The sequence below is a fragment of the Aspergillus alliaceus genome, assembly GCF_009176365.1.
Source record: "Aspergillus alliaceus strain CBS 536.65 unplaced genomic scaffold BDW43scaffold_5, whole genome shotgun sequence".
NCBI lineage: Eukaryota > Fungi > Ascomycota > Eurotiomycetes > Eurotiales > Aspergillaceae > Aspergillus > Aspergillus alliaceus.
The window spans coordinates 32913-50968 of NW_022474688.1; the positions used below are offsets into that span (position 1 = coordinate 32913).

The window sequence follows — 18056 nt, forward strand, 5'->3', positions numbered from 1 at the left end:
GGGGTTTGTTATATGGTTTAATGATCATACTTCACTGTACTGTGCTATTATTGCTTTATATTTATACTATACCGGGTTATAATCTTGAGCTTGCTTTCCTTCAGATTTTTATACATCTGTGGGCATAACTCTTGCAGTTTACCGCAGGCCTAAAAACGAAATCTCACTAAGAAATTCAAATAGAATACTAGATCTGCACGACCTACAGAGCCACGATTACCAAATTAAATCGGTGTCAGCTATGCATAGTACCATCGTGATTGAATTCTATCTCCTAGGAGAATAATTGCAGGCTTGAGCGTCTTCCAATACTGTAAAGCAAGTTAGCCTAGTTGAGCAACGTGAGATGCTTGGAGTAAATGATGGTTTTGTAAACCCACAACAACCAGTTCTGTATGTGTACTCGAGCCACTAGAATTTACCTATCAAGACTTTTTCGAATATGTTTCTGTATGCAGGAACATGTCGTGCCACTTCCTGAACACATTGTCTGGATCATATTGCATTTTCAGCTTCTGCAGCCGTGCAAGGTTATCGCCGAAGAGCTCTCTAGCGTTCGCCTCATGCCCTATACAGTAAATAGTAAGCTTTATGAATATATACCGAATAAGGCGAAGAGGTTGCTGGGATGCTATTCTGCAGCGCGATACTTACCAGCATAGTTCGCGTATACGCCAACGCCTTGGTTAGCCTCCGGGCTCTTAGCAATGCCCGCACGCTCGCCAATTTTCTGCACCATATCCTGGTGCAAAGATCGCATCTTGGGATCCAGTTCAGGATTATGCCAGCATAAAATCAACCCTGCGTTATAATACCTGCCTCGATTCGCGAAAGCGGTGGCATCATTAGGTACTTTGATGAGCTCGGTATAGGGCAGCAACTCGAACACGACGATGCTCTCGCTAGCGAGAGGGAACGTCTTCATAATGTTGTCGAAATCCCTGTATAACTCTTCCATATATTTCACATCCAGCGGAAGAGTGACACTGGTTCCACCAAGCCTTTTGCGTCCTCCAAATTCGGCAGCTTTGTTCATCATCATGTTGATTTCGGGATACGGCATCATTCTGGTGTCATTCAATACCGGCCCTTGCGACAGGATCGGCGCGAAAAATCTTTCCGCCTCTGGGCGAGGGCCATTATAAAAGACTACTGCGAAGATGACGGTGGCTTGCATAAGTGGCGGAGCAGTGAAACCGAAGAATAAGCCCTCGTGTCCGGTTGCGCGCTCTTCGAAATGATTCGCAAAGTCAAGAATCTTAGCTAGCCTGTCGGCAGTGAAGTAGAGTAGTCCTCCAAACACCGGATTCTTTTGTGGATAAGCCTTGAAGACGAACTCCGTGGCCACACCAAAGTTCTGCCCAGCACCTCGAACAGCCCAAAACAGGTCTGTGTTGTCCGTGGTGGACGCCGTAACCACGCGTCCGTCGGCTAATACCATTTTAACACTAAGCAGGTTATCTATGATTAACCCGTAGCTTCCAGTGAGCCAGCCATACCCTCCTCCCAAGGTCGTACCGCCAACACTGGTTTTGTTCATAGTGCACCCAACAACAGCAAGTCCAAAGGTATCAGCAACCCTGTCCACATCTTGCCATGTTGCGCCACCTTGAACAGCAATGGTTTTTGATGCTTGGTCAACTATAATCTTGGACATTTTAGACATGCTGATAGCAATTCCCCCATAGGTGGAAGAGGATCCGCTTGTGTTATAGCCCCCTCCCTGTACCACAAAGGGGATGTGACGCTTAGTGGCAAAGCTGACAGTTTTCGAGACTTCATCTGTGCAGGTGACTCGAATTACGGCACCCTCATATATCGTCAGGATTTAGATAAACAACAGATACAGCCAGATACAGCCAGATACATACCGCATCTCTCTCACTTGAAGCACTGAAGCGGCTGATGCTTTCGGGGTAATTTTCATTATCTGGTGTAATCACTTCTGCGTTGGTCCCCTGCAGCTCCTTTTTGAGCTCAAGAGCCAGCGGGTATGACAGCAAAGGCATGTTGATAAATAGCCGTCACGGTCTTTTGCGCGAAGTTGTCGAACTAGTTATATAAGGTCAAGGGGTATTCGCGAACTGCCAGAGTAGTGCATGATTTTGTAATGGTTAGGACAACACTCGATTTGTAACGGTGAGAATATGTGTGCAAAGGCGCGACTGGACGATTGTAACGTGACCGATGCTACCATGGAAAAGGCGTTCTCGAAAGTTTTCAAGGCCATTCTCTCTTGACATCACAATTAGGTCAAATGTATGTACGGGCGGCATGTTTAACGGTTTTATACAGATCTAAGTAAACCTAGATTATTCTTATAGCAGCTAACCTTAAGGTTCTCGCCTTATTTGGCTTGATATAATCCCAGAGGTTGGCTCACTTATTTTAACATGGGTCTCTCTTTACCCAGCGCTATATTACCTCATTTCATTTTCTCTCCTGATAGAAGATACCTGTCTTACCAATTTCTAATTTTTAACTAACTATATACTAGTCAATTTAGAAAAAGAAGCGATTATCCTCCGGCTGGAGTGGCGTCTATAGTAATCAATCCTATATTATTATATCTTAATATAAGCTTTCCTTTAAGGCCTTATTAATATTTACTTATCTTAAACTTTATCTAGAACTCAGGTGTAAGGGCATAGCAGTTTGCAAAACTAATAATTGGAAACTGCCGTCTTAGATAGGGCTCCACGATGTCAAAAGGCCCACCTTCGAGTCGCTTGCAGAAGTCGTCCATTTGGACATCTATGTCATCCAGCCTCTTTTGTGATGCGCTGATAAATCTCCCATGGCCTGCGAGGCGAGGAATCCTATTCTGCTTCTTATAATTTTCAAGTGAGAGAGACCCGAGCGCCGGGGAGGCACTGCGAGATCCAATACGCACAATTTAGGAGATCCTTGTATCCAGAAGCCCCTGAAGAATTGATCGAGTGCGTGGTTAGTAACACCTGTTTTATGGTTATCTATTAGCCCCTTTTCATTGAAGATATGTAACGGATGTAGCAGATACTGACACAGAGAATTGGTCCTAGACGTAGGGAGTCTTTGTTGGCTAGCAAGCACTTTGCGTTCTAAATGCCTACGTACCATTTTCCGTCCCTGGAGGACCTTCAATGAGTGCTATGTAGTTCTTTGAATGCGTAAATCATTGCCCACACCTGGGCCCTATCCAGAGTTATCCTTGTAAATAATTCTTCAACCATGGTAGTGAAATCGCGGTCAACAGAGAACCTCGGTGGTGTGACTATGTTACCCCTATTTTGCATCACGACTGCCAATGGGGGCGATGAAAGGTCCAGTGCGACATTTCCAAGATAGATTGATGATTCGACAGGGAAAGACCTATACCCGAACGCGGTGCTGGTTTCTACATCGTATTTCTCTTGCGGAGCTAGCCACCAGCTAAGTGGCCGGGACCGGGGATCAGCATGGAGGGCCTTTAAAGATCGTAGGATGCACTAAAACATGTTATACGGCAGGGCAGTAAACTCGACAAGTATGATTGGTCAGTCTGCGAAGGGATGGTTGCGAGCTAATGAGATGACCTCGTTCACATCCCCTCGAGAAGGAGAACTGGTGAGCTGAAGTGTGATCATGGTCCGTTTGGCATCACATACCAGGTCCTGGACCTTGTCCATAGTGCTGTCGTTTACCACCGGGTCAATATTCGTTTTGGAGACCTGCAGAAAGACCACGGTGACAGCGTTGGCCACCTCATCGTCGATGAGGGTCAATAAAGCTCCGCATGGATTCAGCGCACCAGACACCTTCTAGTAAAGTTTTCTTCTCCACTGAGTCGCGTTCCTTAACCCGAACAATTGGTCAAATTCTAACTCAATTCCATTCCCTTGACACGCTCAGGCTTCACTCATCGGATTTGGGTGTTATGGTAGGTCCGGTCCGGGGTTGGGCTACTAGTGCGTAATATTTTTCTCTTGTCTTGCCATCTCGTGCGGTGTACAAGTATCTCCCAGTGTTCAAGGATCGCACGGACTGCGTCTCGCAGGATGAAGCAAAAATTGGTGTCAAGCAGCCGACCAACTCCCTTTTCGTAGGGTGCATCTAGATCGTAAAAAGTTCCTCGAGTTGAGAGTCAGTGCGTTTGCTGTGCCAAATCCCGGACAAAGTCGGCAGAATTCGGATGCTAACGATTGATGCGTGGTCGTTATCATGGCGGGGACCGAACTATGAAAGCTCTCCAGGGTGGTCAATTTTAGGTTGCTGCATGTTCTCCAATAATGGGCCCGACTGTGCCTTCATTGCAGAGGCAGCAATTCCATCACCAGTTCCAAATATGCTCAATATTAAGAGCATATTTTCACCAGCAGCACATAAAGAGTGACTACTTGAGCTTGGGTCAAAATTGGCAAGAGGTGAACAACTCTAGGGCTCCTTCGCCATATCTTTCAACTCTGACTTAAATGTCGCCTCCTAGACGAGTGACAAAATACTCAGAATTGCCTTTGTGACATGTAGCAGCACCTTCTCGTAGTTCGTTTCCTTTTTTCTCTTCAGTATCTGCTTTTTCCCCGTGGGGATCAGACAGAGAGCTTACCACTCTTCGAAAGAGTCCCATTCCCTTAGCCCCGTGTGGGCCACACACAACGTTAAATATCGTTCCCACGTCCCTTTCCAGAATGAGTGGCCGCTGCACCTCCTTCGGCGAGATATAAGATACCAAACGAAGGAATAACACTCAGTGAGGGTCGTCGAACATTAGCCGGGTCACACTGTAGGTGGTAGCAAAGTCTGCTTCAACAATCTACCGTACTCTGGCCAGCCTGCGTCTGTAGCCCAGCTACGGGATGACCTCAGCGCGTGACAACTCGGAGCGAGCTAATTCAGGCCGAGTGTCCTCCAGGACATCCCGCATTTGACCTGGTGGTAGGGTGGTAGGTTCTGATATGACAAGCCAGTGAGTATGTGACGATAAGAAAAGCCCGTGGTAATTTGCTGTCGGAACAGTCCAACGGTTAGTAGTGGTGGCCACATCCGTTTGTACGATGAAACCATATTTATCAATTTCATATTCACGGGTCAATCCCTTAGTATCCCCCACCTTCACACGATATCGCCTGGCGGCCGCGTCTCCTCAGATGATGATTCCCTCTGGCAATTTGCCCGCCCTCTGCACTCTTAGGAGGGGCATTCTTAAGGACTCCAGCTATGCGTTCCTGACCATGCCCTTCAGCCATGGGCCTATGATCCTGACGCAAGTTAGATCTCTGCGCACTATCACCTCGTCGACCACCCCGTTGACGATATCTACCCCACCGTCTACCACGCTCTTGACGAGAAATGCATATGGTTGAGTCTGCCATAGCGAACGTCATGGACGACCTAATTGGCAAACTAAGCGTTGAGTATATTTGAAACGAACTTCAAGGGAGATTTAGGTTGATTTTAGATGCCAGAGAGTGGGGTCGAGGCTACAAGGCTACCCCTTTTCATATTTACTGGTCAACGCATATAAAGAAAAAGACGGTTTGGTAACCAATTTTAACGGATGAGAGCCAACAGACATTACAGTACAATGTAGTCAGTCAGTACATTCAACGCATATTAAATAGTCTGGAGAGAGCCGTGAAAGTGATATCCACGTAGATCAGGGGCGTCTGGGGAATGCAGGAGGGTTTGAGGGAGTTGAAAATGACTCGAACGTGTAGCAGCCAACGCCTAGTGCATCAAGAATCACCGCCGCTCGAGGTGTTTACCTGCGAGCTGGCATATCATCCTCAAGGTAGCTGGTTCTTGGCTTTACTTAATGAGAAAAATATAAGGTACTACGCATGCTTTATTAAAATGATGTATAAAGCCGACAGTGAAGAAGCGGGAGCGCTAAGCTCTATACAGCGATAAGCGCATCACCGCGGGAACGCTAGTAGTTAAGAGTGGACGTAGGTAAAAGTCCTGCTAGTAGGACTTCTTGAACAACTTGAAGACCGCAGTCACCCACGCTGACGGATACTATAACATTACAATGGTTTGGTTTGAAGGGGATATAGATCGTTCAATTATTGCTCTATACTGACACATTGAAAACTGGCTAATGGTGTGCCACAAACTGTACAAAGTCACAGCCTCCGGTCGGCGTCCCATTCCAAGTTAACGCCAAAGACAATTTTTGTCAATTTGGATATACACCTCAAATTATCCGTTTGGATACCGACAGAAACATATGACATCGAAGGAAGATCATGAAACGAAGAAAAAAAAAATACTACTCAAGTTGACTACATCAACTGATGGATTAAACAAGAATGAGACCAGCGCCTACGAAAGTAGACATGATAGTCACCATGCTGACGACAATAGGAGCCAGGGAAATGTTGGGGATGTTCATGACACCAGCAGATGCTGATGTGCTAGAGGAGGATCCACTGGAGCTGCTGCCAGAGGCAGAGCCAGAACCGGGCTCGGCAGTGCCAGTGGAAGTGCTACCACCACCGCTCATGCTACCCTTGCCAGAGAAACCCTCAGCCTTGCCAGCACCGTCCTTCATGAACTTCTTAGCACCCTCGGGAATGGCAGGAAGAGCATCGCTGTCAACATCCCAGTTGGGGGAATCCTTGGCGGGGCAGGGATTGGGACCACCGGTCTTGTTGTAGCCACCATCGCCCTTGGGGTTGCTGGTCTTGTCGAAGGCCGACTTCAGGGCGTCGTAGTCAGCGAGAGTCTTAACCTTGCCATCGTTAATCTCAACGAGGCCGTATTTGCTGGGCTCCTGGGAGTACTCGTAGACCAGACCACCGGAATAGACACCAGTCATGTCCTCGCTGTACAGGGATCCGACTTCCTGGAACTGACGTTTGTTGGTGTTGCAACCGTACTCAGAAAGGAAAAGAGGAAGGCCATAGCCAGTGAAGTTCTCAACCTTCTTGTCCCAGCCGGAAGTCTTGAAAGAGGAAGGGTCACACCAGGAATAGTCGTTGAAAGCGAAGAAGTCACTGCGCTCGTCATCACTACCGCAGTTCATGAACTGAGCCATCTGCAGACGGTTGGTGTCGATGTCGGCCTGTTCACACATTCCATTAGTATCCAGCGTATTGCTTTGGGGAGGTATCGAAACCACTTACAGCAGAGTATCCAACAGGGATCTCACGGTAGTTACGGCTGCGAATGTACTGGCGGAGATCACGGGTGACAGCCTTGACGTAGGGAGCGGCCTTGGACGAGGGGCCATCATTAATAACCTCGTTACCGGAGAAGAAAGCCAGAGTGTTCTTGTACTTGGCAAAGGCATCGACAGTAGCGAAGATATACTGAAGATACGCCTCATTGTAGGAGATCTTGGGGCTAGCACGGTTGAGGGAGTACTTGGGAGTGTTGACATCGAGCACCAGGTAGATGCCAGCATCCGCCAGGGCATTCATACACTCGTCATGGTCCTTCGAGTTATCCACCGAGTAGACGCGGATGGTGTTCAGGCCGAGGTCCTTGAACTTCTCGATGTCGCGCTTGCAGCCCTCGGCATCAGAGATGGGGTCGGCCAGGTTGGAGGAGCCACCGGGCTGGTAGTCGACACCACGCATGTAAAAACGCTCGTCACCCTTCCAGAAGGCATTTCCCTTCACAGTGACCGCGGTGATATCGTCACGCGCCTGGATGGAGGGAGCGGCAAGCGCGACGGACGCACCCAAGGTGAGCGTTGTCGCTACGGCGGAACCCTTCATGATGAAATATATGTATAACGATTGCAGTTGATACGACGGTCCGAAAAGAATGGCGAGACCCGTCTAGCTGGGAGTCTGATATAGCACCAAAAAAAACTGTAACCTATGAGATGGAGGCGATTACAGATAGAATAAGAAATCCAGATGGAGAATGTACTGAATGTGGGCGTCTGAACGAGTGACTGGGATGATAAGTAAGAAGAAAAGAAGGAAAGACGGAAGGGGATGCAGAAACAGAAGAAAAGGAATGGCCGGGAAGGGGTTGTGGCACGCCCTTAAAGGCCAACCAGAGTTCCAGAGTCCGCATCCCTGAGACTGAAGGCCGACAGCTGCCAGTATTATGGGAAAACGACTGTTTACCGGTATTTTCACTTGCATACCTGCCGTAAAGGGATAAGGATAGCACTGGCAACGGTACATTACATACAGGCCGACATGGATACACCGCCGCTAATGCTAGAAGCATTCGTCATCCACCCTGAAACCCTTGAGATTAATGCTCCCAGGCAGCAAACCAGATCATCTACTGTGCAGGGAATGGGGAGAGATCGGCCCAGGGACGAAGGGTGCCGCGGAGGCGCCACCCATCCATGTCTCTCAATGGCTGTAAATCTCCCACTAGCGAGGAACTTGCCCCGGTTCAATCAATCATTAACGGCGGGAGGAAAGGAAGTGGATTCACTGGAAAGAAGGGCAGGACAAATAAGGAAGGGAAATACAGGAACGAAGAATGAAGTGAAGCCGCGGTGGAGAATGTTTGGACGTGGTGGGTCTGGACCCGTCCAAATCCCTGAGACCCTAGTCTCTTGTTGGCTGAGCATTCCCTTCAAAACAAATCAATTGTGATATGAATCAATTTTTTTTCCCTTGATAAAACTGCGGGAAAGACATAAAAAATCCAAGCACATCAATTGCCTCTTTCTGGGAGTCTCACCTATCCCGAACGCCTAACAAGACTTTTTTTTTTACAAGTTTTGATGTCTACTCTCAAGTCACACTAAACTCTAACAAGTGGGAAAAAAAGAGAGAGGGAGAGAGTCAATCCACCAATAGTCCCTTCCCGTCCAAGGTTTGCAACCTTGAAGATCCCTTCACTCGACCGGAGGATTGTCACACCATTTCTCATAATGACGGTGGTAAATAGGGGGAACATAACATATCCCTCCTTTTATATGCCCTACTGTATTTAACCAACCATTCTCGCATTCTCAATCCTTCATCCCTCTCAATGAACAAGGTCTCTCTCTCGACGATGTATGGCCTAGTAACCGAATGTGTTGTGGCGTCATATCGACTCTCAGCGCGGACGCTTTTTACCCCTCCGACTATTAATAGTAGGAGAGTTTTCATATGGATTCATCTGAGACATGCCAGCACACACACAAGCAGAGAAATTGTTTGCCCTGTCTGATACACTATCTCTCGTTACCAAGGTATGCCCAATGCATCAACCATCGCAAGACTGTCTAGAATGAAAAATGGGACGGAAATTGCTTAATCTAAAAAGCCATGACCACCGTCATAAATATTTTCCCACAACATCTCTCCAATGGGAACCTGGTCCAAATACACACCAAAAATAGGTCCCGCCCATGGTCCATGGAAGGGGTCCCGGCTCCGGTGGCAAATGACCGGCCTTTCTCGAGCCACTTTTCTGCGTGGGGATGCAAAACAAATAAATGCGGAACTTTACCCGATGGCTCCCCAAACATTGCTTTCTTACGAGGTATGTTTCACATTGCTTTGCAAAAATCTTGGATTTTTCTTTCTTCCTTTACAGTCGCCAGGCACTGTGATGAAAGAATAAGATTTGTTGGTATAAAGTAGGAGACATCCTGCAGTCTTCAGTCAAAAAAAAAACTCACGCCGCTTTTGGCCCCCAGCACTATATATAATCCCAGCCCCTGTCCAATGATTCCTGTGCCCACAACGAGTCAAAACAAGCCTTTCACTAGATATCTAATAACAAATAAGAAAACCAAGGGTCCAACATATCGATGATCCCAATAAATAGCCCCCCATCTACAAGATTGTTTATTTCAATTTCCATCCCGTTAACAAGAAACGGGAATCCCGCAGTCCAGAATCGTGGCTTGGAAACTTGCGCGACCGTAGTGGGGTTTCACGTACATCGCGTGGTTGGGGCTGGTCTGGACTTTTCTTCGGTTAGATATGCAGAGACGCTAATGTGAGGGTTGGAACGATATTGCTAGGTTCTTTGATTAGAGGGAGTTTTTGATCCTAGCATCTTAATTTGCGTTATAAGGTCAGAAATAAGAAGTACTGTCAGCAACATCCGTTGTAGTGTAACGGCTATCATACCTGTCTTTCACACAGGAGATCGGGGTTCGATTCCCCGCAACGGAATTTCTTTTTCACCACGATTAAAGTGGTTTCTTCTTTTTCAAACAGTCTGCCCACCACAGCCAACAACTTTAGTTCAGCCAACAACTTTAGTTCTGTCTTCTTTTCACCTTGATACTTTTCTTCAATGCTTTAGTTTTATTTTCTGGGCTCTCTCTCCTTTTCTCCTCTTGTTTTTTCGGCTTTTTTGCTTCCCCTACAGACTGCGCTTTTCTGCCCATAGCCTCCTGTTATATCTAGTCGTTACACCTCCGCTAAGATACATATACAAATCAATTACCCGATGTACTAGGCATACACACCTGGACACTCATCATACATATAACATACTAAGCACAATCCCATCATCTTCCATCCTCCTCCTACCTTACACCTGAACTATCCATCCCAAGCGCATCACTGCCTTAAGACCCCAACTTCCCCCGAAACTACCACGACCATACCCAAAAACATGGAACTCACTCAACCCTCTTTTTCCTCTCAAGCTTATCCGTCCCATGCACCCAATCCAACAACCCAATCGACCCATAATTCAAATTAAACTTCTCATGATGCAAATCATGCATCTTCGCCTTCCCCCCAAAAAAGTCGTATCCAGAATGCACCGTCGCCGTCACAAACAACTCATAGCTAAGAAACGCCCAAAACGTCAGAATATGACTCCCTAGCAGCTGCGGCGGCAGAGTGATCGGCAGCGCGTTGGCGAAGATCTGTTCGATGGGGTGGGCGAATTGTGCGGCGAGGGCAATGGGTGCGGTGAATTTGTGGTGTTGTTTGTGGATGCGGGCGTAGAGGGCGGGTTGGTGGAGGAAACGGTGGCCGTAGTAGAAGAGGGCTTCGCGCGCGAGGAGGCTGATTGCGAAGTCGCGCGTTAGGGTCCCGAGAGTGGGGAGGGTGGGGGATATTTTGTAGGAGGGGTTTTTGAGGAGGCTGAGTTGGAGGATGTGGAGGGCGGAGGTTATGACTTGGTTACGGGCGACGACTTGGAAGCAGTATTGGATGTCTTTGCGGGTTGGTTGTTTGGGGGCCGGTTGGAGTTTGTGGCGATTGGAGAATTGGGGAGCGAGGAGGTCTAGGGAGAGGTAGATGAGAGACGGGAGCCAGAAGGCGAGGATTTGGACCGCTAGGGTGCCGGTGAATTCTATGGCTTGAGGGGAGTAGGTGTCGACGATGGTGGCCCAGAGGGTTTCCATGGTGGATTGGTTATATGGGGACTGGCTAGGGGTTGCAGTTTTAGAAGGATGGGTATATATTGGCGTTGTTATTGCATCTTATAAGGTATGGTTTTTGCCATTTAATGGGAACTTGATAAGTCTCCCGTTTAGATGCAACATCATATGGGCAGATGTGGAGTTGGTATAAGGTTACCTCGGCATGTGCCGTTCGTTTACACGGTCTGGGGATAGAATAAGTTCTGTCACCCCGCAAAATCCGAAGGGTTTCTAACGGTCTAGTTGGCCAATGTCGAGCCACGAATTAGATTAGTGTTGCAATTGACAAAACATTGACTAATGGATACGATTAGAGTCGGCCCTAGTGAGCTAGCTAATGTCAGCGTTCAAGGAGTCTTAAGCTTGTGATCACCTCACTGACATGTTTCCTGGAAACAGTACGTACTCCGCCGGAGGAAGCCATGGGGATAAACGGGCAGGTGTAGAGGGCCTGGTGTCTCGTGAGTGCCCAAAGTCTAAGAACTGAGATCAGAACAGAGCAAGAATAGGAAGCTGCGGCTTCAACATCAGAAGCGCACTGTTGCTGGAATGGATGTGACATGATGGTACTTTCCTTGAGGCACTTCTGCCACAGACTTAAAGTGTCTTGCTTATACATAGACCTGTTGTCTTCCAGCAAAGGATCCCCACAGTATCATCTTCCAACTGTCCCCAGTTTTCTCCAGCCTATCAGGTTAAATAGCATCATAACCTCCATCTGCTAAGGTAAGCCGAACAACTCACATAGCAGACTTCGCAGACACTCTAACCGTGGCTAGATGCATTACATCAAATTCGGCATCAGCTACCTCCTTTCTCTGCTCCTCACCGGGGTCAAAGGGCAGGAAAGCAAGCTCTTCACCAGAGGTCCAGCATTCGCCGCTTATCCCTACCCCACGTTCTTCATTGACTGCCCTGAAATCGGCGGCTCAGGCTCACGCATGCAGACCGCGCACGCATACGACGGTGGTGGATATTTCCCGGAGCTAAGATGGCCTATCACCACCTCAGACACCCAGGAATACGTCCTGGTGTGCGAAGACCCCGATGCACCTTTGACTGAACCGGTTATCCATGGACTCTATTACGGTATCCCCCCGGTACTCGTCGGACTCCACCGGTCCGACTTCATTGAAGCGGACGCCAAGAATGATCCTTATCGCCTCCGAGGCGGGTTCAAATATGGGGCAAACAGCGGAGGGGGTGTCTATCTAGCGCCGAGGCCAGCTCGAGGCCACGGCCCCCATCGATACTTCTTCGAGCTTATTGCGCTCAATCACACTATCGATCAAAATAAGCTTAGCGCTATGGCAACGTTTGAGGAGATTGCTCGTGAGGTCCAAGGCAAGGTTAGTGGATGGGGTGAGTGGTATGGAGTGGCGGAGAGGAATTGACAGGGCACAAGGTTATAGTGCATCCTATTTGTATGGTTTGCCTTATGCAGGATGCTTTTCTTCCCTGACAAGTGAAACCGACGAAGTTCCATGTATGTATTCATTAGCGCCGATCAGTGTTTCCGGTTGACAGCATTGAATTTATTGCCTTAATTTTAAATATACTTTCTTTCAGCATGGCTGCATGCACGTACAACACATACATGAATAAGGTTGAAGATCACGAGTCATCCAAGCAGGCACCACGTTGTCCTGAATTTAGACACCCAATAAAACACTCCGAAAATTCTTTGAGATGGAGAGATAAAGTTAGGGCTGAGCTCTATCATGAACCGCAGTCATATTGTTTCTTACGTGGGCGGTATTTAGCGAAGCGTAGCGGAGGGTTGTGTATAAATAGCGATATCCGGTTGTCAAGACTGTAGTACGTCTCAGGCCAATTGGGTGACTTGAGGACGCCCGCTATGGAATAATCGATTTCCGGGCGTTGTCTTGGAGGCTCGATTATCTTTTGTGGTTTACATAGCAGTGACCTGGTTATCGTTGTACTATTCCGGGCGAACAAAGGACGGGGCAATAGGGCGCAGGAACACAGTTCTTTCAAATTCATGTTTCATCCCGTTCTGTTTGAGATAGATATATGGTCCAAACGAAAGGGAATGGATAAAAATGGGATTGGGAAATCGATGTAGGCATTCATCGCTTGGCAGAGAGGATATAAATATGGCTTATGGTTCTCTGTGCCTTGCCGGCTTCATTCTACACTCCAGAATTGACAAACACTCAGGCATAGCCCCGTTGAGGGAGTGCTCCTTGGATCGTTTTAAAATCTATATGCAAGGAGATCTATTAATATTGCGATAGGGGATCGTATCGAAGTGGACATCGAGACCGGTGTTATTCAGTATTGGCAACACAAGGGGCAGACATTCAACATCATCGTAGAAAAGCCAGTCGGTGGAACCTCCTGATCTGCAACGTGCGCTATCGTCAGATCTGGCAATTAATATATTTCTTTTTTGTTTTTCACTTCTTATTTCTCGGTAGACTCAGAAGGCAATTCGGGCAATGGCTATTACGTGGGTCTGTTTTCAATATATATAGATTTCTTAACACTATATAGGTAGTGGAATCTAGGCTCCGAGCGGTATCGTTTTTTGTCACTTATGATGCCCCGTTGAGGAATATCCACGCAACGCTTTATCCGTCAATTCAGATTCAAATCTTGAGCGAAGTTTATCCCTATGAGTTGAGACCAGAACCATGGGCCAGATTCAGTTTATTGCGGCTCAAATCCGCACGATTTGGTTCTCGATTGCCTTTGGCTGGGAGGCGCGCCAAGAGCTAATAATAGCTCTAGTCCCCTATCATGACTCGTTGGATGACTTGAGGTGCAAATATATCTAGATGGTAGACACCGCCCGTGGCCGTGGGCCTTAATCATACTTTACATCATTAGGAGCTATGATTCCATTATTAATGGCCCTATCTTAGTGATTATGATATGTACAGTACTGTATGGACTCTGTCCTTGTAGTCGCTCAGTGAGTCTGGCGGTGTTGCCGCCTCAGGCAGCCAATCCTGGGAAGGCACAGCCACAGATTTCCGAATGCGGAGGAGTCAACCCTAGACGTTCGCATCCTGATCCGGTGGTTCGGTGTCTCAATCATTACCCAATTGATCTATGAATGAATGTAACGTCGACTGACTTTTCGGTACCCAAGGTCACAGCTAGGAACCAGGGGAAACAATCATGGTAAAATTATCGCCGTCAATGACGATCAAAATGGTGTTGTCAATAGTCACTTTTAGAGATTGGGGCTGCATTCCGGGATCGACACACATCCCCTTTCTCAACGATGGAGCTTTTGGTAGTTATCTACTTCGACTTGGAGGACGTACATACGTATACTACGGAATACGAGAACATTCTTAAAGTCAGTATTTGTTGAACGTTGTGGCTATACAGTACTGTACTGTACTGTTCTGAATTTTGGGAGCGATTGGCGGTTGTTCAGGTTGAGGTTGAGATGCTTGGTTTAAAGCACGAGTGGGGAATTCCTCGTCTTCTGATCTCACAGTGGTGTCATCATAGAGCTGAAAAACGTCCTTCTTAATTCGCCAAGAGGATCTCGGTGATTTCCGCTTTTTCGTTTACTATTTCCGGTAACGGTCGCCTTGAATTTCTGAGACATACAAGGAAATCCGACTTTTACTCTTCCCTCGCAGCAAGTGGGGGGGTGGGAAACAGACACACCTATTTATACTCACTTGCAGAGAGACACCTTACAGCCTATCGCTACTATTCTAAGCATCAACGCTATATGCATAAGCTCTGTTAGTGCTGACGGTGCCAGCTGTATGTACGAGGAGATTTATGTGTCCGATAACGTGTGTACATACGGTACTGTACATACATAATAAAAGAGGATGAGAAAGAAGTAAAAGAGAAGCCAAGGCGCATCGCCACTATTGCTGAATTTAGGGCTCCCATACCATGGGAACCACTTCCAGACTACCCAAGATACAACACTAGACCATGACCCTAACCGGCGATGTGAACTTCTATTTGCAGTGTTATTGATGTGAAAGTCTTAATCTAGTGGTTGACCACGCGAAGATCCACCGTGAATGTCCATTGTGATTCGTTCCATCGGTGTTACCTGTTCCTCGAATTGAATTTTTTCTTTTCTGGCGGATCCGAAGCCGACGGACTAAATCGACTAACTCCATTATCAGGCCGGAAACCTGAACTCATAACAAAAAGGCCTTGTTCGCTGTTAAGTCTTCCTTCGCTCCCCTTTCTCTCTTCTCCTCTCCTCTCATTGTCCCAAATTCACCTCTTTGGTCATTATTTGCTCTTTTCTTGGTCTTTTCACCCACCTCGACAGGGAACTACCGACGGGTTTTCAATCGATACGAACCTCCGATTTTAATCTCATCGTCTCTGCTGCCTATCAGTTAGCCCGCCAAGCTGCCAATCAGCTTGACTAAGTCTGCTCTCTGTACATCATCCGACCACAATACATAAAAAAAAAACCCCCGCAGACAGGATGAATCGTCTTGTCAGGCTTTGCTTCGTCTCCTTGGTCGTCGCATCCTCTGCGATTGCGACCACAGCGCCCGAACAGGCCGACGCCGAGGGGAGCGCTGTCTCCGACAAGTCCGATTTCTACAGCTATCTCGAGAAGATCGATGAGCAATCCATCCACAAGGCTCTTCATCTCTTCGAAAAGTTCCACCATGGCGTCTTCCCCTCCGACGATGACGCCGTGCAGGCTCTCGGTACGGAGGATAGCTCGTTGGCAGCCCATCTGAATCTGAAGAGGGACAACAGCTCCACAGCTGCTGAGCCCTCGGCCACTGCTGTAGTACCATCCTCTCCTACTCACGCTTCCTCTCCCTCTTCTCCCACCACTGAAGCTCCCTCTCCTTCCTCTCCTTCCACTTCCGCGGCTTCTGCTACCTCGTCTGACTCGTCGACTTCTCAGGCGGAACCAACCAGCACGGCGGCCGGCACCACTGCTACTCCAACTCCTACTCAAAAGTCTACTGCCGAGTCCACTACTGAGCATACTACTGCTCAGCCAAACACTCAGTCGACGACCGACAAGCCCACCACTGACAAGCCTACCACCACCAGCGAAACCCACTCGGAACCGCCGTCCACCCACACCACGGCCTCAACTGAGCCCCCGTCCACTCACTCAGACCCCAAGACAACTTCTACCGACTCTACACCCTCCGCCACGAACTCCGACTCTAGCTCTAGCTCCAGCTCCACCACCACCAAGAAGGACCCCACCACCATGCAAACTACCACGGCCCCAGAGACCACCAAGAAGCCCGAGACCACCAAGAACACAACCCCCTATACCTCCACTTTCAAGAGCACCACCACCCTCCCCAACGGCGAGCAAAGCACCATCACCTCCATCACAGTCGTTCACCCCACCGAAACCAACCATGAAGTCGCCACCAAAACCGGCGCCGCCCCCGGCCTGCAGACCGACAACGCCGCTTCCACCACCGGCCTCACCCGCGAGCTGTTCGTGATGATTGGCGGAGCCGCCATGGTCGCCATGGCCTTGTAATCTTGTCCACCCTCCACTCCCTCCTTCTCTTTCTATGAAAGCAAAGCCGACATCGTGTGAGTCCGACGATGATACTGCGATTTTCTGCATACATGGATGGCGTTTTTTTTTTAATCGTTTTTCTCTCTTCTTTTCTGAAAATAATAGGCTTACGTTACGTTTTGTACTGCCTTTTTCACGCTCACGCTCCACTTACGATCCTTGTGCATACTGTGGCGTCCGACATTTGTCTCTCTTTATTTTAAGCGGTATTGAGATGAGATCGATCATGGGTTTAAGGGCATGTCTCTCCTTTTTTTTATTCTGTCTAGCGTGTTGTGCATAATTAGATTGATGACCTGGCTTTAGTGCGGGTTACTCTGAACAATTGAATCTTAGTAGATATGTGATTATCTTGATGTTTATTCAGTATATGGTTTGGTGTATGGTACCTTGGGTATGGGGAAATAGTGGACTTTACGTGCTGTATATATAAATGCGGAATCGTAGTATCGACATAACTGAAACGGGACAAAAATAGCCAATCGAGAAAAGCCGCTCCTCCATCTATCAACGCAATTTCCTCCACGACGTCGTTTATCCAGGCCCCTTTTCTACGACGCAGGCTGACCTATCCCCGCAAGAAAGAGGCAGATCCCGGCCCTTGCCATCTTTCTTCCTCCGTCCAGAACCGCACGATACTCTCCCAGGCGGGAATGTCACCGTCTCTCAGTAAGGCTGCGACATCCACGTTCAGTGGGCTATCGGGTCGTGGATCCGTGAGGAGTTGGTGGATGGCAGTCAGGGTTGTTGAGAGCGTGTATACGGGACTCCAGTGTTCGGTCGTGAGCAGGGTGAGGCAAATTTCGCCAGTGGTGAAGGAGATGTTCGGGTGCGAGATTCGGGTGCTGAAGCGGATTGTTGGGGGTGCGAGGGGATAGTTGGGTGGGATAGTTATTGAGAGGGACCAGAGACCGCCTATGGTATTTTTATGTTGTTCGTTAGTTGAGGCCGTTGAAGGGTGGGATTTGTCGATGGGGAAGCGGGGAGGGAAGGAGGCTGGGGTTGAGAAGGGTGAATGGTACCTTCGTATGGTGTTCCCTTTACGCCCTTTAGCACTGCTTCCCAATGGAGAAGGTCATCGTCGTCGACGGGCCCGAGGTGAAGGAGCGCTTCATTCGGGTTGTTGGTGTAGTCTTTCAGTTCGCGGAGGAGACGTTGGGTGGTGGAGGTTGACGCCATGAGGGGGTATGTCTGGAATGTGGATCGCGAATTTGCCGCGGAGAGATGCTTTGATTGTCGGAGGAATTAGAATGAAGGATTTTTTTGCCT

General features: G+C 48.2%; 7 protein-coding genes and 1 non-coding gene across 8 annotated transcripts; 4 read left to right on the forward strand and 4 right to left on the reverse strand.

The window, feature by feature from the left end:
• Positions 1-425: 425 nt before the first annotated feature.
• BDW43DRAFT_321840 (FAD-binding oxidoreductase) lies at positions 426-2009 on the reverse strand (the record flags this gene model as incomplete). Its single annotated transcript, XM_032049422.1, has 3 exons — positions 426-568; positions 655-1810; positions 1872-2009. 3 exons carry the CDS (start codon positions 2007-2009, stop codon positions 426-428), a joined length of 1437 nt encoding a protein of 478 aa, XP_031904301.1.
• A 4250-nt stretch (positions 2010-6259) lies between these two features.
• On the reverse strand, positions 6260-7682 carry gel1 (1,3-beta-glucanosyltransferase gel1; the record flags this gene model as incomplete). The annotated part of the gene is made up of 2 exons (XM_032044340.1): positions 6260-7024; positions 7086-7682. The coding sequence occupies 2 exons, from the start codon at positions 7680-7682 to the stop codon at positions 6260-6262; spliced, it is 1362 nt and encodes a 453-aa protein (XP_031904302.1).
• Positions 7683-9977: 2295 nt separating this feature from the next.
• On the forward strand, positions 9978-10049 carry BDW43DRAFT_t38. Its single transcript has one exon. It is a non-coding gene; the product is annotated as a tRNA-Glu (tRNA).
• Positions 10050-10116: 67 nt separating this feature from the next.
• Positions 10117-11581, reverse strand: BDW43DRAFT_178664 (sterol desaturase family protein). Its single transcript, XM_032038835.1, has one exon. The coding sequence runs from the start codon at positions 11237-11239 to the stop codon at positions 10505-10507; it is 735 nt and encodes a 244-aa protein (XP_031904303.1). The 5' UTR covers positions 11240-11581; the 3' UTR covers positions 10117-10504.
• On the forward strand, positions 11509-12802 carry BDW43DRAFT_263462 (YbhB/YbcL family Raf kinase inhibitor-like protein). Its single transcript, XM_032040553.1, has 3 exons — positions 11509-11596; positions 11657-11983; positions 12037-12802. The coding sequence occupies exon 3, from the start codon at positions 12037-12039 to the stop codon at positions 12649-12651; it is 615 nt and encodes a 204-aa protein (XP_031904304.1). The 5' UTR covers positions 11509-11596; positions 11657-11983; the 3' UTR covers positions 12652-12802.
• Positions 12803-14125: 1323 nt separating this feature from the next.
• On the forward strand, positions 14126-14501 carry BDW43DRAFT_263463 (uncharacterized protein). Its single transcript, XM_032040554.1, has one exon. It carries the CDS (start codon positions 14151-14153, stop codon positions 14337-14339), a length of 189 nt encoding a protein of 62 aa, XP_031904305.1. The 5' UTR covers positions 14126-14150; the 3' UTR covers positions 14340-14501.
• Positions 14502-15199: 698 nt separating this feature from the next.
• BDW43DRAFT_178695 (putative GPI anchored cell wall protein (Dan4)) lies at positions 15200-17155 on the forward strand. Its single transcript, XM_032038837.1, has 3 exons — positions 15200-16022; positions 16143-16799; positions 16893-17155. Exons 1-2 carry the CDS (start codon positions 15705-15707, stop codon positions 16743-16745), a joined length of 921 nt encoding a protein of 306 aa, XP_031904306.1. The 5' UTR covers positions 15200-15704; the 3' UTR covers positions 16746-16799; positions 16893-17155.
• Positions 17156-17355: 200 nt separating this feature from the next.
• Positions 17356-17966, reverse strand: pex4 (putative ubiquitin conjugating enzyme (UbcJ); the record flags this gene model as incomplete). Its single annotated transcript, XM_032044341.1, has 2 exons — positions 17356-17702; positions 17810-17966. The coding sequence occupies 2 exons, from the start codon at positions 17964-17966 to the stop codon at positions 17356-17358; spliced, it is 504 nt and encodes a 167-aa protein (XP_031904307.1).
• Between the last annotated feature and the right edge of the window lie 90 nt (positions 17967-18056).

Bases quoted from the DNA above. Each gene is read 5' to 3' on its own strand.
- BDW43DRAFT_178664 (XM_032038835.1), bottom strand. From the start codon at position 11,239: ATGGAAACCCTCTGGGCCACCATCGTCGACACCTACTCCCCTCAAGCC.
- BDW43DRAFT_263462 (XM_032040553.1), top strand. From the start codon at position 12,037: ATGCATTACATCAAATTCGGCATCAGCTACCTCCTTTCTCTGCTCCTC.
- BDW43DRAFT_263463 (XM_032040554.1), top strand. From the start codon at position 14,151: ATGATATGTACAGTACTGTATGGACTCTGTCCTTGTAGTCGCTCAGTG.
- BDW43DRAFT_178695 (XM_032038837.1), top strand. From the start codon at position 15,705: ATGAATCGTCTTGTCAGGCTTTGCTTCGTCTCCTTGGTCGTCGCATCC. The intron at 16,023-16,142 runs GTACCATCCTCT...TCGACTTCTCAG, and splicing joins AGCCCTCGGCCACTGCTGTA to GCGGAACCAACCAGCACGGC.